The sequence below is a fragment of the Mercurialis annua genome, linkage group LG5, assembly GCF_937616625.2.
Source record: "Mercurialis annua linkage group LG5, ddMerAnnu1.2, whole genome shotgun sequence".
Classification (NCBI taxonomy): domain Eukaryota; kingdom Viridiplantae; phylum Streptophyta; class Magnoliopsida; order Malpighiales; family Euphorbiaceae; genus Mercurialis; species Mercurialis annua.
This window is the reverse complement of record NC_065574.1, coordinates 14,482,788-14,496,918: the sequence shown is the minus strand read 5'-3', so window position 1 is coordinate 14,496,918 and position 14,131 is coordinate 14,482,788. Positions and strand designations below refer to the sequence as shown.

Sequence of the window (14,131 nt, the reverse complement as noted above, 5' to 3'; positions counted from 1 at the left end):
TGTAATATTATAATAATTCAGTATCCAACCATCATAAACAAATCGTGCTGCATATTTAGAAAAATACAAAAACGCAATAAAATTGCAGAAGACAAAAGTAACACAATACAACTCCGGAAAATCACAAAATTATTTATGTAATATGAAAAAACGGGAAAAGGTTTGTTTATGGCTTTAATGTTTACCCCAAAATTCGGATTTGCTCTTAATGAGGCTTAGGTGTATAAAGAAATTCGGGTTTTAGGATAAACATTGAGAGCATAAACTAAGTTTATTTTTGGCTGAAATACACCCTTAATGTTTACCTAAGGATTAATGAGTCATCCACATAGGTAAGAGATGACGGAAAATTTAAATTATTTAACCCGTAACAAAAACAATTGTGTAAGTAGGACAGTTTTGCAATGCTGTGAGTGTATTTCAGCCAAGAACAAACTCAGGGGCATATATAAACCATTTCCATGAAAAAACACTAGTGTACAAAAAGGTTACTTTCATCCATTAAAAAATACTAACTGCACTGTTTGCACTTTGATAAGTAACAGCCAGTTAAGTATAATTATTCGATTTTGGGCTTAATATATTCAGGAGAACCAATGTTGCAATAAAATGGAACTCGAAAAGAAAACCTCCAATAATAATAACTAATAATCTATCAACATATTCATTCATGTATAACAATGTTTTCCAGTGAACCAAAAATCTCAGTATATTGATATTGATAATACAGAGGGCGTCGCAAACAAGTCATTGTGTCATTCTAGCGAAGAGTTGCAGCAAAAATAGTAACATATGCAAGCACGAATATCTGCAACATCAAACAACAAAAGACTGGAGAGGAGCGATAAACAAAATGACGCGATAATAGCAACAACTTGTAGCTGACCATAATGATTAAAATGACTAATTAAATTGAAGAAGCATTAATGCTTGTAAATTAAAATTGTCTCAAAAAATATTCATTAAACCTCGTCTTAGCACCAGATTTCACAATATCATACGTGCTATCGGTGTTATTATATAGTAGATAACAATTTATATATATATGAAGCAGACCAAAAAAAGAAGCCAAGAGAGAACTCCATGTGCATTATGATCATACTACTGGCAGTAAATAGGTCCGGAGCATGAATTACAGGACGAATACCTATACATCAAACACGAGTAATTGTTAGTGACGTAAACTGAAATAAAAGACTATTTGAAGAACAATAAGTAAGAGTCATACATACTTCTATTTTGCATCAGCAGTTGTCGACGTAGACATTAAGCAGATGGGCAACTTTATCACAATCCTCACCCTCATTATCCTTAATCCTTGCTGACAACACCGGCACATTTGATAATTTTAGTTTGCAGAGAGTCTTAACATGCTGCAACCCGTCAGGTAGCATCTTCAAATGTCGACAGGATTTGATCTCCAAACATTTTAGACCAGGCAATGCGCCTTCCTCTATGCTCCATTCCTCTAGCGGATCAAGCTCCCATAACTTGAGAACTTGGAGCTTAGGAAATCCTCTGGAAGTGCAAACCATTTTCTGTCCTGTGAAGGACCCGGAGAACAATCTCAAGTTCACCAGGCTAGGAAGTCCTGCCAACATCTGCATTGGGTCTTTCGCCAGTCCAGATGCTGATAGAGTAAGAACCATGAGGTTTTGTGGGAACTCGGAAATAAGATTTTGACTCTTTAAGTTTCCAAACAAATGAACACTGGAGAGATCCATGTGCCCTGATAAAGACTGTAAGTGTATAGCTGCAGGCTTGCTCAATTCATTAAATGCTTTCAACTTCAAAAACTGAAGATGATTTAGATTATGAATCCAATTTGCCACAGCATCTAGTTGTGAAGACACTTCCTCATTTTGAGATGGCTCAGATATTTTGCAAGTTAGACTCAATTTTTTGATGTTCAGAAATGTGTCCAGTGATAAAGCATAATTATAGGAGCTGACTATTACCTTACAATTCTAGAAAGATTATGTTACCGTTATATGATAAACTTCCTATTCTGTTTAGGAAACAAATCATTGTATTTTAAGTAGTTTACTTCTTTATAATTTGTATATATATTAGCTTGTTTTATATGAATAAAATACACAGTGAGTTTTACACAATATCAAATTCTTCATGGTATCAGAGCTTTACTATCTCTGAATAGCCGATCCTCTATTGCTTCCTCTTCTACTTCTTCTTTTCTCTATTCTATTTCCTTTTCTCCCTCTTTTTTTTTCTCTATTCTGTTTCAATTTTCAGCAATGACTGATTCATCATCTTCTGATAAATTAATGTCAGCTCAGAATACAGGAACTGGTGGAAGTCCTGTTGTTTTAACACCAACCTCTAATTTCGGAAACAACATAAACTCTCTTGGTGGAAACCTAATATCTTTGAATGCTTCTTCTCAAATACCATTCAAGCTAGCAAAAGGTGGAGTGAATTACTCCTCTTGGAAATCCCAGATGACCAACTTACTCTTTGGGTATGGTCTCCTAGGTTATGTGGATGACTCGCACGTCTGTCCTCCAAATACGGAACCTGATCATCAGTTATGGCTTCGCCAAGATAGATTAGTTCTCTTGGGAATACAAGCCACTGTTCACAGTACTATTTCCCCCACCATCAATAATTGCTCATCATCAACTGAGGCATGGAGAAAATTAGAGTCCAGCTTTGCCAACAAATCCAACACACGTATGCTCTCCCTTCTCACTACTTTGATGAACACAAAAAAAGAAGGTACATCAGTTGCTGATTACATGACAAAAATCAAAGGCATAGTGGATGATCTAGCATTGATTAGTCATCCATTAAGTGACGCTGAAATCATAGCTCATGCCTTGAACGGACTTGGCAATGAATTCAAAGAATTAAAGGCTGCTATACGAGTTCGAGACACTCCCATAACTTTTGATGATCTTTATGATAAACTACTAGATGAAGAACTGACTCAAAACCCAGCAAATCCAAATTCCGCTGAAAGTGAAATCACTGCTCAAGTTGCTCACAAAGGTTCAAATTACTATGGAAAGGGAAAAAGGTACAACAAAGGGAGCTACCACAACACAAATAATAGATTTGAAAATCCTGCATTCACTACCTACTCTGGACACCAACAGCAGCCTCGTCCTACTTACAATCAAGGACAAAACTCGAGATTCTCAGGTACAACTTCTCATACCGGTTATAATTCTTACTCTAATTGGAGGCCAAACTCTTTTTTAGGATCATCAAGCATTGTTTGTCAATTGTGTGATAAACATGGGCATGGAGCAAAAACATGTCGCACAAGAGGCAAACCTTCATGGCCACAAGCTCATTTTGCTGGTACTGATAATAAAACATCCAACAACAATTGGGTACTCGACTCTGGAGCTACGCATCACATCACATCTGATCTACAAAATCTGTCCATGCACTCTGACTATACCGGCAGTGAGGATGTAATTGTCGGCAATGGTAATGGAATTTCGATCTCTCATACAGGTTCTTCTAATGTTAATTCACCATCTACTTCATTTACACTAGATAATGTTTTATGTGCACCTTCAATTAAAAAGAACCTTATTTCTGTTTCACAATTTTGCAAACAAAATAATACTTCTATAGAATTCTTTCCTAATGATTTTCTTGTGAAGGATTTGAGCACGGGGGCATACTTGGCCCGCGGCCGGAATAGGAACAATTTGTATGTCTGGCCATCTCACCCTCAACATGATGTCAACAATTCTCAACCTCATGCTTCTCTTGCTCTTTCTTCTCAACTATGGCACAAGCGTCTTGGACACCCTTCACAGCTGATTCAACAAAAGCTACTCGCTAGTCGTAATATTTCAGTTATAAGTAATAATGAACACTGTGATTCTTGTTTATGTGCTAAGAGTCATAAACTCTCATTTAATTCTTCATCAATCATTTGTGATAAACCATTTCAGGTTCTTTATTCAGATGTTTGGGGCCCGGCTCCGGTTAAATCTTTTGATGGTTTTTGCTATTATATTATTTTTGTTGATTATTTTACTAAATATACATGGTTTTATCCTTTAAAATTGAAGTCAGATGTCCCAACGATATTTGAACAATTCAAAAATTTAATCGAAAATTTTTTTGATACTAAAATTAAAACTGTGTATAGTGATGGCGGTGGTGAGTACCAGTCTCTTTCTCACTCTCTCTCTCGATTTGGTATCGAACATCTCACTTCTCCACCATATACACCCGAGCATGTTGGCTCTGCCGAACGCAAGCATCGACATATTGTTGAAACTAGTCTCGCCTTACTGCATACTGCTTCTATTCCTATTAAATTCTGGTCCTACGCATTTCAAACAGCCACATACTTGATCAATCGCCTACCCACACCCACTCTCAATCACGATACACCTTATCACAAACTCTTTAACCACCATTCGAACTATACATCTCTCCGTGTGTTTGGAAGTTTGTGCTACCCATGGCTACGACCATATACTGCTCACAAGTTAGAACCTCGCTCTAGACCATGTGCTTTTATGGGGTATTCAATTAAACATCATGCTTTTCAATGTTATGATTTTCAATCTCAAAAAATTTTCATCTCGCGTCATGTAGTTTTTTTTGAAAATTTCTTCCCTTTTAAAAAACTTTCATCTGATGAATTACGAGTTACTGGTCACATATATAACAACTTGCTTTCTATGTTCACTAATGAAAATCTTACAGGGTCTTACAAGGTTAATACTCATATACCTTCTCGCCCCACTCCATCTGATGAAGATGTTCCATTACAACAAGTCGCCACAATGCCATCTTATATTCCAATGAAGGTCAGCCACAATCAACACCACCCACCCGCCACTATCACATCATCTAATCAAGTCTCTAGAGCTGCTCCTATTTCGTCTCCCTCTCAAGATGTTGCTCTGCCTTCTAACTCGCAAGTAAATCCCCTCTCTTCTCCATCCTCCTCATCCTCTATCTCTCAACCATCTCCTCCCTCTCGTATGGTAACAAGAGCACAAAATCAGATTTTTAAACCAAAAAAGCTTTTCACTCTTCACACCACTACCTCTTCAATATCTCTCCCTGAACCCACCTCTTTTACTCAAGCTAACAAAAATCCAAAATGGCGAACAGCTATGGCCGAAGAATTCCACGCTCTATGTAACAACAACACTTGGTCCCTTGTTCCCTATGATACCACACAAAATATTGTCGGATGTAAATGGGTTTATAAAATTAAGAAGAATACTGATGGTTCTATTGCTCGTTACAAAGCTCGCCTTGTCGCGAAAGGATTCCATCAACGGCCCGGCATTGATTTCCATGAAACTTTCAGCCCTGTAGTGAAACCTGCTACTATTCGACTGATCCTAAGTATAGCAGTGTCGCATGGCTGGATTTTGAAACAATTGGATGTTAATAATGCGTTTTTGCAGGGTACCCTTACTGACACTGTTTTTATGCAGCAACCTCAAGGTTTCGTTCACCCACAACTCCCTACTCATGTCTGTAAATTGCAGAAAGCTATTTATGGTCTCCGTCAAGCTCCACGAGCATGGTACAATGAGCTACGCTCTTTTCTGTTAACTCAAGGTTTTGTCAACTCTAAATGTGATGCCTCTCTCTTCATTTCTTGTCATGATGGTCATATTATTTACCTACTTGTATACGTTGACGATATTGTTGTAACTGGTAGTCATGCCACATCCATTGATAATTTTATTCAGTCTCTTGCTCAAAAGTTTTCCTTGAAGGTTCTTGGTGATCTTGGATACTTTTTAGGCGTGGAAGCCACTCGCACCAGCTCTGGTTTATTTCTTTCTCAAAAGAAATATGTACAAGATCTCTTAGTCAAGACTAATATGCACGAGGCCCGTATTGTTCATACTCCCATGTCATCTAGTGAAATATTAAGTCTTGATGATGGTTCTCCTTCTCATGATGCAACAGAGTACCGTCAAGTTCTTGGGTCACTGCAGTATTTGTCCCTCACACGCCCAGATATCTCCTTCGTGGTTAATAAATTATCCCAATATATGCATCGACCATCAACATATCATTGGAATGCTGTAAAACGAGTGTTGCGGTATCTTCGAGGCACCTCTGATCATGGACTATTTTTGCGTCGTCAATCCTCTTTCTCTCTAGTTGCTTTTGCAGATGCTGATTGGGCAGGTGATATTGATAACAGGACATCTACTTCAGCTTATGTGGTGTTTTTCGGTGCCCATCCTATTAGTTGGAGTTCAAAAAAACAATCTACAGTGGCTCGTTCCTCTACCGAAGCTGAATATAGGGCCATTGCTTCTGCCACAGCTGAAGTTAATTGGTTAACTCACCTTCTTGTTGAACTTGGTCTTTCTTTACCAAGCTGTCCAACTGTGTACTGTGACAATTTGGGTGCAACATACTTATGCTCTAATCCTGTCTTTCACTCTCGCATGAAGCATGTTGCCATCGACTTCCATTTTGTGCGTGATCAAGTTGCTAAGAAATTGCTCCGTGTTTCTCATGTTCATACATCTGACCAACTTGCTGATTCGCTTACAAAACCACTTGGTCGAAAGCTATTTGAATCTCACAGGTCCAAGCTTGGTATCCTCTCCGGATCCTTGCGCTTGCGGGGGCATGATAAAGCATAATTATAGGAGCTGACTATTACCTTACAATTCTAGAAAGATTATGTTACCGTTATATGATAAACTTCCTATTCTGTTTAGGAAACAAATCATTGTATTTTAAGTAGTTTACTTCTTTATAATTTGTATATATATTAGCTTGTTTTATATGAATAAAATACACAGTGAGTTTTACACAATATCAAATTCTTCATCCAGACCATCTTTCACTGGGCTACTTTCATCTACAAATGCACCCCATAACGTTTGTATATTCTCTAAGCAGCTGCCTTTTGGTCGAGGAACAAATTTGCAACACGAACTCTCATCAAGGTATAAATGTCGCAGTTCCTCCATCATCCAGATTGAACTAGGAAGCGTGTTGATGCGTGTGTGCTTCAAATCCAGCGTTTGGAGCTTTAGCAATTTGTTGATGAACAACGGAAGCACCTCGAGGTAAGTAGACCTCAAGCCAAAGTACCTCAACTGAGTTAGTTGACGTAATGCCTTGGGCAATTTTGGTTTATAAACAAGCTCAAGATCTAGAACCCACAGAGCGCTGAAACACTTGCTAGAGATGCATCGTTGAATAAAATTCCCTACATCCTCCCCAGGTCTGCTTCCTTCTCGAGTATCAAAAGATAGAAAAGAAACTGTTTCTCTATAACAAGAGTACAAAGATGAGCGCGAAGTGCTGTCTCCGTGGATATGATCAAAGCTAGCATGCCTGTGGTCAAGATGGTCGACTAGACGATGCATTGCACCGATGCTAGAAGACAAGTTGTCACCAATATGGCCATTATGTTGGAGAAAATATTCTTCCTTGGCTTTTAACAGCCAGTGAACTCGTAGAGCTTCAGGCAGGCGACATGTTTTAAATTTTCCATTCATCTTCTTTCTAGTCACTTGAATTATGTTCCTGCTAACCAATTCGATTAAGCATCTCTCTGAAAAATGCTCTGGAGACTCCTCTGTCGCATTCTTTTGATGCCCATAACCCTCCGCAACCCATAATCCAAGCAATCTTCTCACAGGGACTTCAAAATGATCCGGAAAGAATCGAAGATAAAAGAGACATCTCCTTAGATACAACGGCAAACTCTTGTTCATCTCTTGCAAAGTTCCCGACCAAGGTCCTTCATCTTTATTGAACTTCTCGAGCACCCTTGACCAGTTCTCGGCACATACATTTTCCCTGGCTAAAAGTTCTGCAAGTTTGACGATTGCCTTGGGCAATCCACCGGCAATTCTTAGGATTTCCCTCTTTTTCATTTCTAGAAGCTCTGAGGGAACGTTAGAATTCAGCGAACGAACAAACAAAGCCCAACTCTCCTCATCACTCCATAATTGCAATCTGTAAGTGAAGTTTCTCTCATTGCTTTCAGGAGTTATTCCTAATTTGGAAGCAATAAAAATGACTCTCGTCCCACCTGATAGGCCGTCAAAAGCAGCCCCGAGTTGATTCCACAAGACTTTTGATGATACCCCATCAATAACAATGAGATACCTCTTATCCATTAAGAAATCATTTAGTAATGTCCTCAACTTGCACAAAAAATCATTCCAATCTTCATATAAAAGTCTAACATTCAAATAGTGAGCACCCATTATCTGCTCCATGACGCGATTAACATTCGAGTCATGCACCCAATTAATCCAAACACAATGAGGGAAATGATCTCTAATGACAGGATTTTCATAGATTGACTTAACAAGCTTTGTCTTGCCAATGCCTTCCATCCCTACAACTGAAACTGTAAGACAACTTGTATCATCTCTAAGCAACAACTCCATAATATCATTCGTATTGCTATCAAAACTAGAAGTATCAGGAATTTCAGCCCTACGAGAAGAAGAGGACGATGAAGCAGCTGCAGCATTGCTATCCATAATAACAAGCTGGTTTTGTTCATCATTACCTGAAGAAATAGGTGGTCCACCATCTATTTCATCGAATTCATCATCATTAAAAGACAACGCACCGTGAAGATTTTGTTGCATATTTGGTGGAAGTCTAGGAGGTGGTGGCATATACATTGAATCAAACCTTTCGATAATTTCTTGAAGTCTAACCTCCGTTTGATCCATCTCCTTCCGAATCTTTCCTTGCGACATACGACTCGATTTGCCACTCTCAGACAAGAACAACCCAATAACATCATCAGCTGAACAAGAAAACAAGCTCACTTCTTCCATCCAAGCCACCATTGCTTCACTTGTCAGCTCTATATATTCTAAATATTTAACATAAAAATGCAATAACCTCATATCATCTCTAACCCACTTAGCTTGTCTCCTAACAGACACACTAATTAATTCTTGACTAGCCAAGGCAGTAACCTTCCATATAAGAGGACTCATAATACTGTCACCAACATCAAGCTGTTTTCTTATAGCAAACAGAGAACTAGTTGAAATACTATACCATGGACCCATTCCTTTTTTACCACTTGCTCTACCGGTTGCATTAAAATCTTGAAGATTAATACGATCCAACTTCTTGCAGAGTTTGTTTTGATCAAGTAAAGAAAATAAACAAGACAAAAGAGTGCCTGATTGGCTTTTGTTTTGAGGAGTATGCAACAAGAAATCAATAGCTTCTTCAATGTCATAAGAAACATCTCTCTTGCAATCAAAATACTCAGAATTAACAATCTCTCTTAACTTGCTTTCAATGCTCTCTAACTTATCTTCTAACCCAAGAAATGAAACTGACTCGTTGACTAGCACATCAGAAAGCTTCTGTAAAACAAGGGAAGAAACAAGCTTTCGATCCATTTTTGTGGGCTTGAAAGTGAATTTGTTTGATTAATTGAAACTGTTAGTTGAGGGTTTACTGAAGCCAGAAGAAGAAGAAGGAATGGTAGCACGGATACGGATGCGGAAAAACAATATACTTGGACACGGACAAGACAAAATGGTGTTATTATTTCTATGTTGAAAGTGAAGTTTTGTGTCCGAAACGCTAGGTGTCGACACGTTTTTGAACACAAACTTGATTGAGTGAAGTGTCCGTGCTAGCCAAGGAGGAAAACATAAAAAAGAGTGAGAAATACAATAGAAAGAAAAACAAGTGACACAAAGCTTATTGAGTTCACAATTTCCATTTCATTTCTGTATGAGAAAGTTCAAGGAAAGGATGGAAGAGCCAATTCTTAATTAGGGGGACAAGGACGAGAATCTCAACTAAAGTAGTCTTATTTTAACTGAAATTGTTCACTTTAGTCTTTGGATATGGATTCTTTATTTTTAACGGCCAGAATTGTACTATGATTCAGTATTTTAAGAATTGAACCTGCCAGTCACCAGTGGATTAACTTACTAAATAGAGGCTAAATGCATATACCTATAAATAACTTACAAACTATAATTTTTTTTTGAGAAGTACAACCCATATAGTGTATTCTGTGCTACAAAACTTAAAGCCCGAAAATCTCAGAGCTGGCCGCGGGCCGGTTCAGCTCGTGAACCGGCCCGGTCTAACTTGGCCAGAGCCAGTTTCAACTCTTTAAACAAAAATTAAAATACCTAACTATATGTATTCAATTTAATTTATATATATATATATATATATATATATATATATATATATATATATATTATCCAAATATTTAATTTTTCATGTTTATGGATTGATTAGCTCTAATTATTGATTTTATAAAGTCAAATATTTATCTTTTTATAAATTTAAACGACTAATGATCTTAATTGTATTAAATATATTTAATTGAATAGTATCAATTTAATATTTAGTTTATAGTAATTTTTTTATCTTATTATATTTAAATACTTAATGTTAGTTTCAATCAAGTGAGATCTATATTTTGATATTTTAATTTTAATTTTAAATTAGAAAAAAAAAATTCTTAAATCGGCTGAAACTTGAACCGGAACCGGCCGGTTCTAGATGGTTTCATTTTTTTTATCCATGACCCGGTAATCCCGAACTGGAACCGTCAAATTGTAAATTGTGGTTACCTCTATAAAAAGGACAATTTTACCATAAACCATACAAATAAAAAAAATTGCCTTATACAGCGTAATAATGTTATATCATCTCAAATTTCTAGGTTATTCCAAAATGGATATCTCACACCATGGACGAATCTAGAAAAAACTTGGCAGTTATCCGTTTTATTATTTTAAATCTTTAAAAATATATGAATATAAAATTTAATAGTATATTTATTTAAAAAATTTAGTATTGTCCGCCTTAAAATTTATATTTTATCTATTTTTCTATCTTATAAACTTTAATTAAGTACAATCTTACCCACCTTTTAAAAGAATTATAGGTTTGCCATTTTTCAACCTTGTTAAAATCCTTATCATTATCATATGATGAGGAGTGTTTATTTCATGTATTGGTTGTGACATTTAATATTTACAACAAGCCAATGAGCATTTGCGATAGAAAATCTTTTAATTATTACTTAATTTGTTTTTATTCTTAATTTTTCAACATGTCTACGCATCATTGGTTTGTTGCACGAATGACATGGCGCAACGGTTGCGTGCAATAATTTTTCTATGATGAGGGTATGTCGTTTCTGCAATTAGCAAGCATGTTTGGGATATATTTACAGTCTAAAGCCTTCTCTACGGGCTAAATGTGTTTCTGAGAACTATCTTAAAAAGCTGAGTTTTTAGGGTTTAGCAAAGCCTAACGAGTGTTCTTGGAGTTGGAGGAAACTTCTGAATATTAGAAATGATATCAAGCATATGTTTGAGTAAGAGGTAATGGGCATTACTTTTATTTCTGGTTTGTCCCATGGATTAGAGGGAAGTTTGTAGTTGAGCTGTTTTCAAATATTAGAATTAAAGATTCTGAAATTCTCAGACATATGCTATGGTAAATGACCTATGGAGAAATGGACAATGGAATACGCCAAATCCTATTGATGATTGCACCTTAGAAGGGGGGAAGGTCTTAAGAGAGCTGATGAGGTAATTTGGAAAGCTAATATTTAATGAAAAGTTTTCCATTAAAAGTGTTTGGAGCAAGCTACTTCCACTTTAAATTAAAGTTCCATGGTATGACGTGATTTGGTATGCATGGAATATCCCTAGACATTCTTCTATAACTTGGTTAGCCATTCTAAATAGGCTTCAATCGAAAGATAAGCTGTTTAAATGGGATATTACTGATTTTGATATTTGCTTGATGTATAACGACAAAGTAGAAACTATGAACTACTTATTCTTTGGTTGTAGTTTCTCACTTGAGATTTGACAAAAGTATTGTTGACGATTGGTTGTTGTTTTATTGTCGGTTTGATGCTTGGTTGTAACATGAGAATATTAGGATGAAAAAATGAAGTTAGTTGGGTTTGTAGAAGACAAGAGGCAAGTCTTGCAATGCAAAAAATAGAAAGAAAATTTTTGTGCTTCGGTTTACCATATATGAGCTATAAGGATCCATACTTTGATTTTCAATGTTAGAAGAATGACAGTGGATCAAAAATTTAACAACATTAAGCACGATGCGTGTTTGAGGAACCTCAAAAGCATTTAGATGAATTATGGTTTGTTGTTTCCCGGAGTGTACCTTTGACAGCGATTCCTGAGTGCTCTTTGTTGTTAGTGCTCAACTTTTTGTTTCTTACAGTATGTGCAAGAGTATTCTGCTGGTTCTGGTTATTCCTGTTTAGGAGGAGTTCTTAGACATTTTTCTTTGCATGTTTCTTTTATTTAGCCTTTGGTGGCTTGTTGTAGTTAGGGGTGTGCAGTATTCAGGTAATAACCGAATTAACAGACCAAATCAAATTGAAATTCTATTTCGGATTGGTTTCTGATTAATTCGATTCAGTTATGGATATAAGATTTAAAAGAATTTGGTTATTTTTGTTCGGTTCGATCTTCAATATGAAACTTCTAAATTAACCGAACTGACCGAATTAACTGAACTATATAAATAAATTATGTTATTTTTTTAATTATTTAAATAAAAAGGTATTTTTTGTAAATTTTGTAGAGTCTGGATTTAATTTCCCCTAAAATGGTACATTAATTACAAATTAGCACTAAAATTAATTTAATTAATTTTATAATAATTAATTTTAATAAAATTTGGTTATTCGGTTAACCGAAATAATCAAAATTACGGTTTACTTTTAAAATAATTTGGTTATGGTTTGGTTATAAAAAATCATGCTAATTTGGTTATGGTTATTTCGGTTTAGTTACCAAACCAACCGATATATATCCTAGTTGTTGTTAGTGTATCTCTTCTATTAGCAATGCAATTGCTTTCTTTTGGTGCTAATAAAAAAAGAAAAAAAAATTCCTGCAAATCAAGGCTGCAGCCTGCAGGAGGTTCTGCTATCCTAACGTGGCTGCCTTTGATAAGCTGCTAATGTTTATACCAAATTTAAGATAAAATTACAACTTTAATACTATAATTTATTGCAAGTTATTTTTTAATTATTCAGACTATTATTTTAATTAAACTTTTCAAAATATATCATATTATTGCTTATGTGATAGATTTCTATCTAGTTAATATATTAAATTTAAATAAAAAAATGTTAATTATTTTTATTATGTTATGAATTGCGTTTAATCACCCATGACCCTTGATTTTTTGAGAAAACCCCGTAATGTTTGAAAACGATCACAAAACCCCATAATATTTCACTACTAGAAAACTGCATTTTAGCAACGGATTTATCCGTCGCTAAAGGCTGAAATCCGTCGGTAAATTAAGTTTTCCGTTGGTAAAAGGCTAACATCCGTCGTTCAATCAAAAAATTTCCGTCGGCAACTCTCTATTTTCTAGTAGTGTTTGTGGCGGCGCTCGCTAAACCCTCTGAGGACGAAAATACCCCTTGCGCCGTCTTCTTCACGTCAACAAAATACCTTAAAATTTTCAAACATCCAAAATACTCATAATTTTAAAAAACAAAAACAAACAAAAAAAAAACAAAAAAAAACAAACCAACCCAATCTAATCTAAACCACTCGATTAACCCAACAACCGACCCAACCACCACCGCCGGAAATTTTTTCGGTCATCTTCTCCGATTAATATGAACGAAAAATTTTCCGGCCATCTGAAAAAACAGATCCATGGCGGATCTGTTCCTCAAGTCTAAGAAATTTAATTTTGTTATTTTTTTAATAATTTTTTTTGTTATTTTTCTAAGACCTTGCAATTTTTTAATTGGTGAATTTATTTAGTTATATTTTGGCTAAGTAATTAAATAAAATAAATTTAATTTATAAATTATGAAGATATCAATTAAATAAAATTAAAAATACAATTAAAAAAGTTAATTAATTTTAATATATTTACTAGATAGAATAGTAATATGATATAGTTTAAAAAAATTAATTAAAATAATAGTCTGAATAATTAAAAAGTAATTTGTAATAAATTATAGTATTAAAGTTGCAATTTTGTCTTAAATTTGGTAAATACTCATTAGTAGCCTATCAATGGCAGCCATGTTGAAAAGCAACAGGACCTCATGCAGCCTTGGGTTGTAGGAAAAAAAATTCATAAAAAATACATAACTTTATAGAAGTGTACAATA

The 14,131-nt window shown here is 35.4% G+C and overlaps 1 protein-coding gene across 1 annotated transcript; it reads right to left on the bottom strand.

Moving 5' to 3' along the window:
• Positions 1–808: 808 nt before the first annotated feature.
• Positions 809–9,723, bottom strand: LOC126681511 (putative disease resistance protein At1g59780). Its single transcript, XM_050377054.2, has 10 exons — positions 6,795–9,723; positions 6,025–6,141; positions 4,726–4,785; positions 3,733–3,816; positions 3,298–3,327; positions 3,102–3,126; positions 2,601–2,748; positions 2,303–2,378; positions 1,233–1,967; positions 809–1,147 (listed from the first exon to the last, which is right to left on the bottom strand). The coding sequence occupies exons 1-9, from the start codon at positions 9,372–9,374 to the stop codon at positions 1,245–1,247; spliced, it is 3,843 nt and encodes a 1,280-aa protein (XP_050233011.1). The 5' UTR covers positions 9,375–9,723; the 3' UTR covers positions 809–1,147; positions 1,233–1,244.
• Positions 9,724–14,131: the final 4,408 nt, after the last annotated feature.

What these genes read in the sequence shown, in the direction of transcription:
- LOC126681511 (XM_050377054.2), bottom strand. Translation starts at nt 9,374, where the DNA reads ATGGATCGAAAGCTTGTTTCTTCCCTTGTTTTACAGAAGCTTTCTGAT. An exon ending in TGGATGAAGAATTTGATATT is followed by an intron (nt 6,142 to 6,794) that starts GTGTAAAACTCA and finishes CTGCCCAATCAG; the next exon opens with CATCTGCAAAAGCAACTAGA. An exon ending in AGATGGAGTGGGGCGAGAAG is followed by an intron (nt 3,817 to 4,725) that starts GTATATGAGTAT and finishes TATTACGACTAG; the next exon opens with CGAGTAGCTTTTGTTGAATC.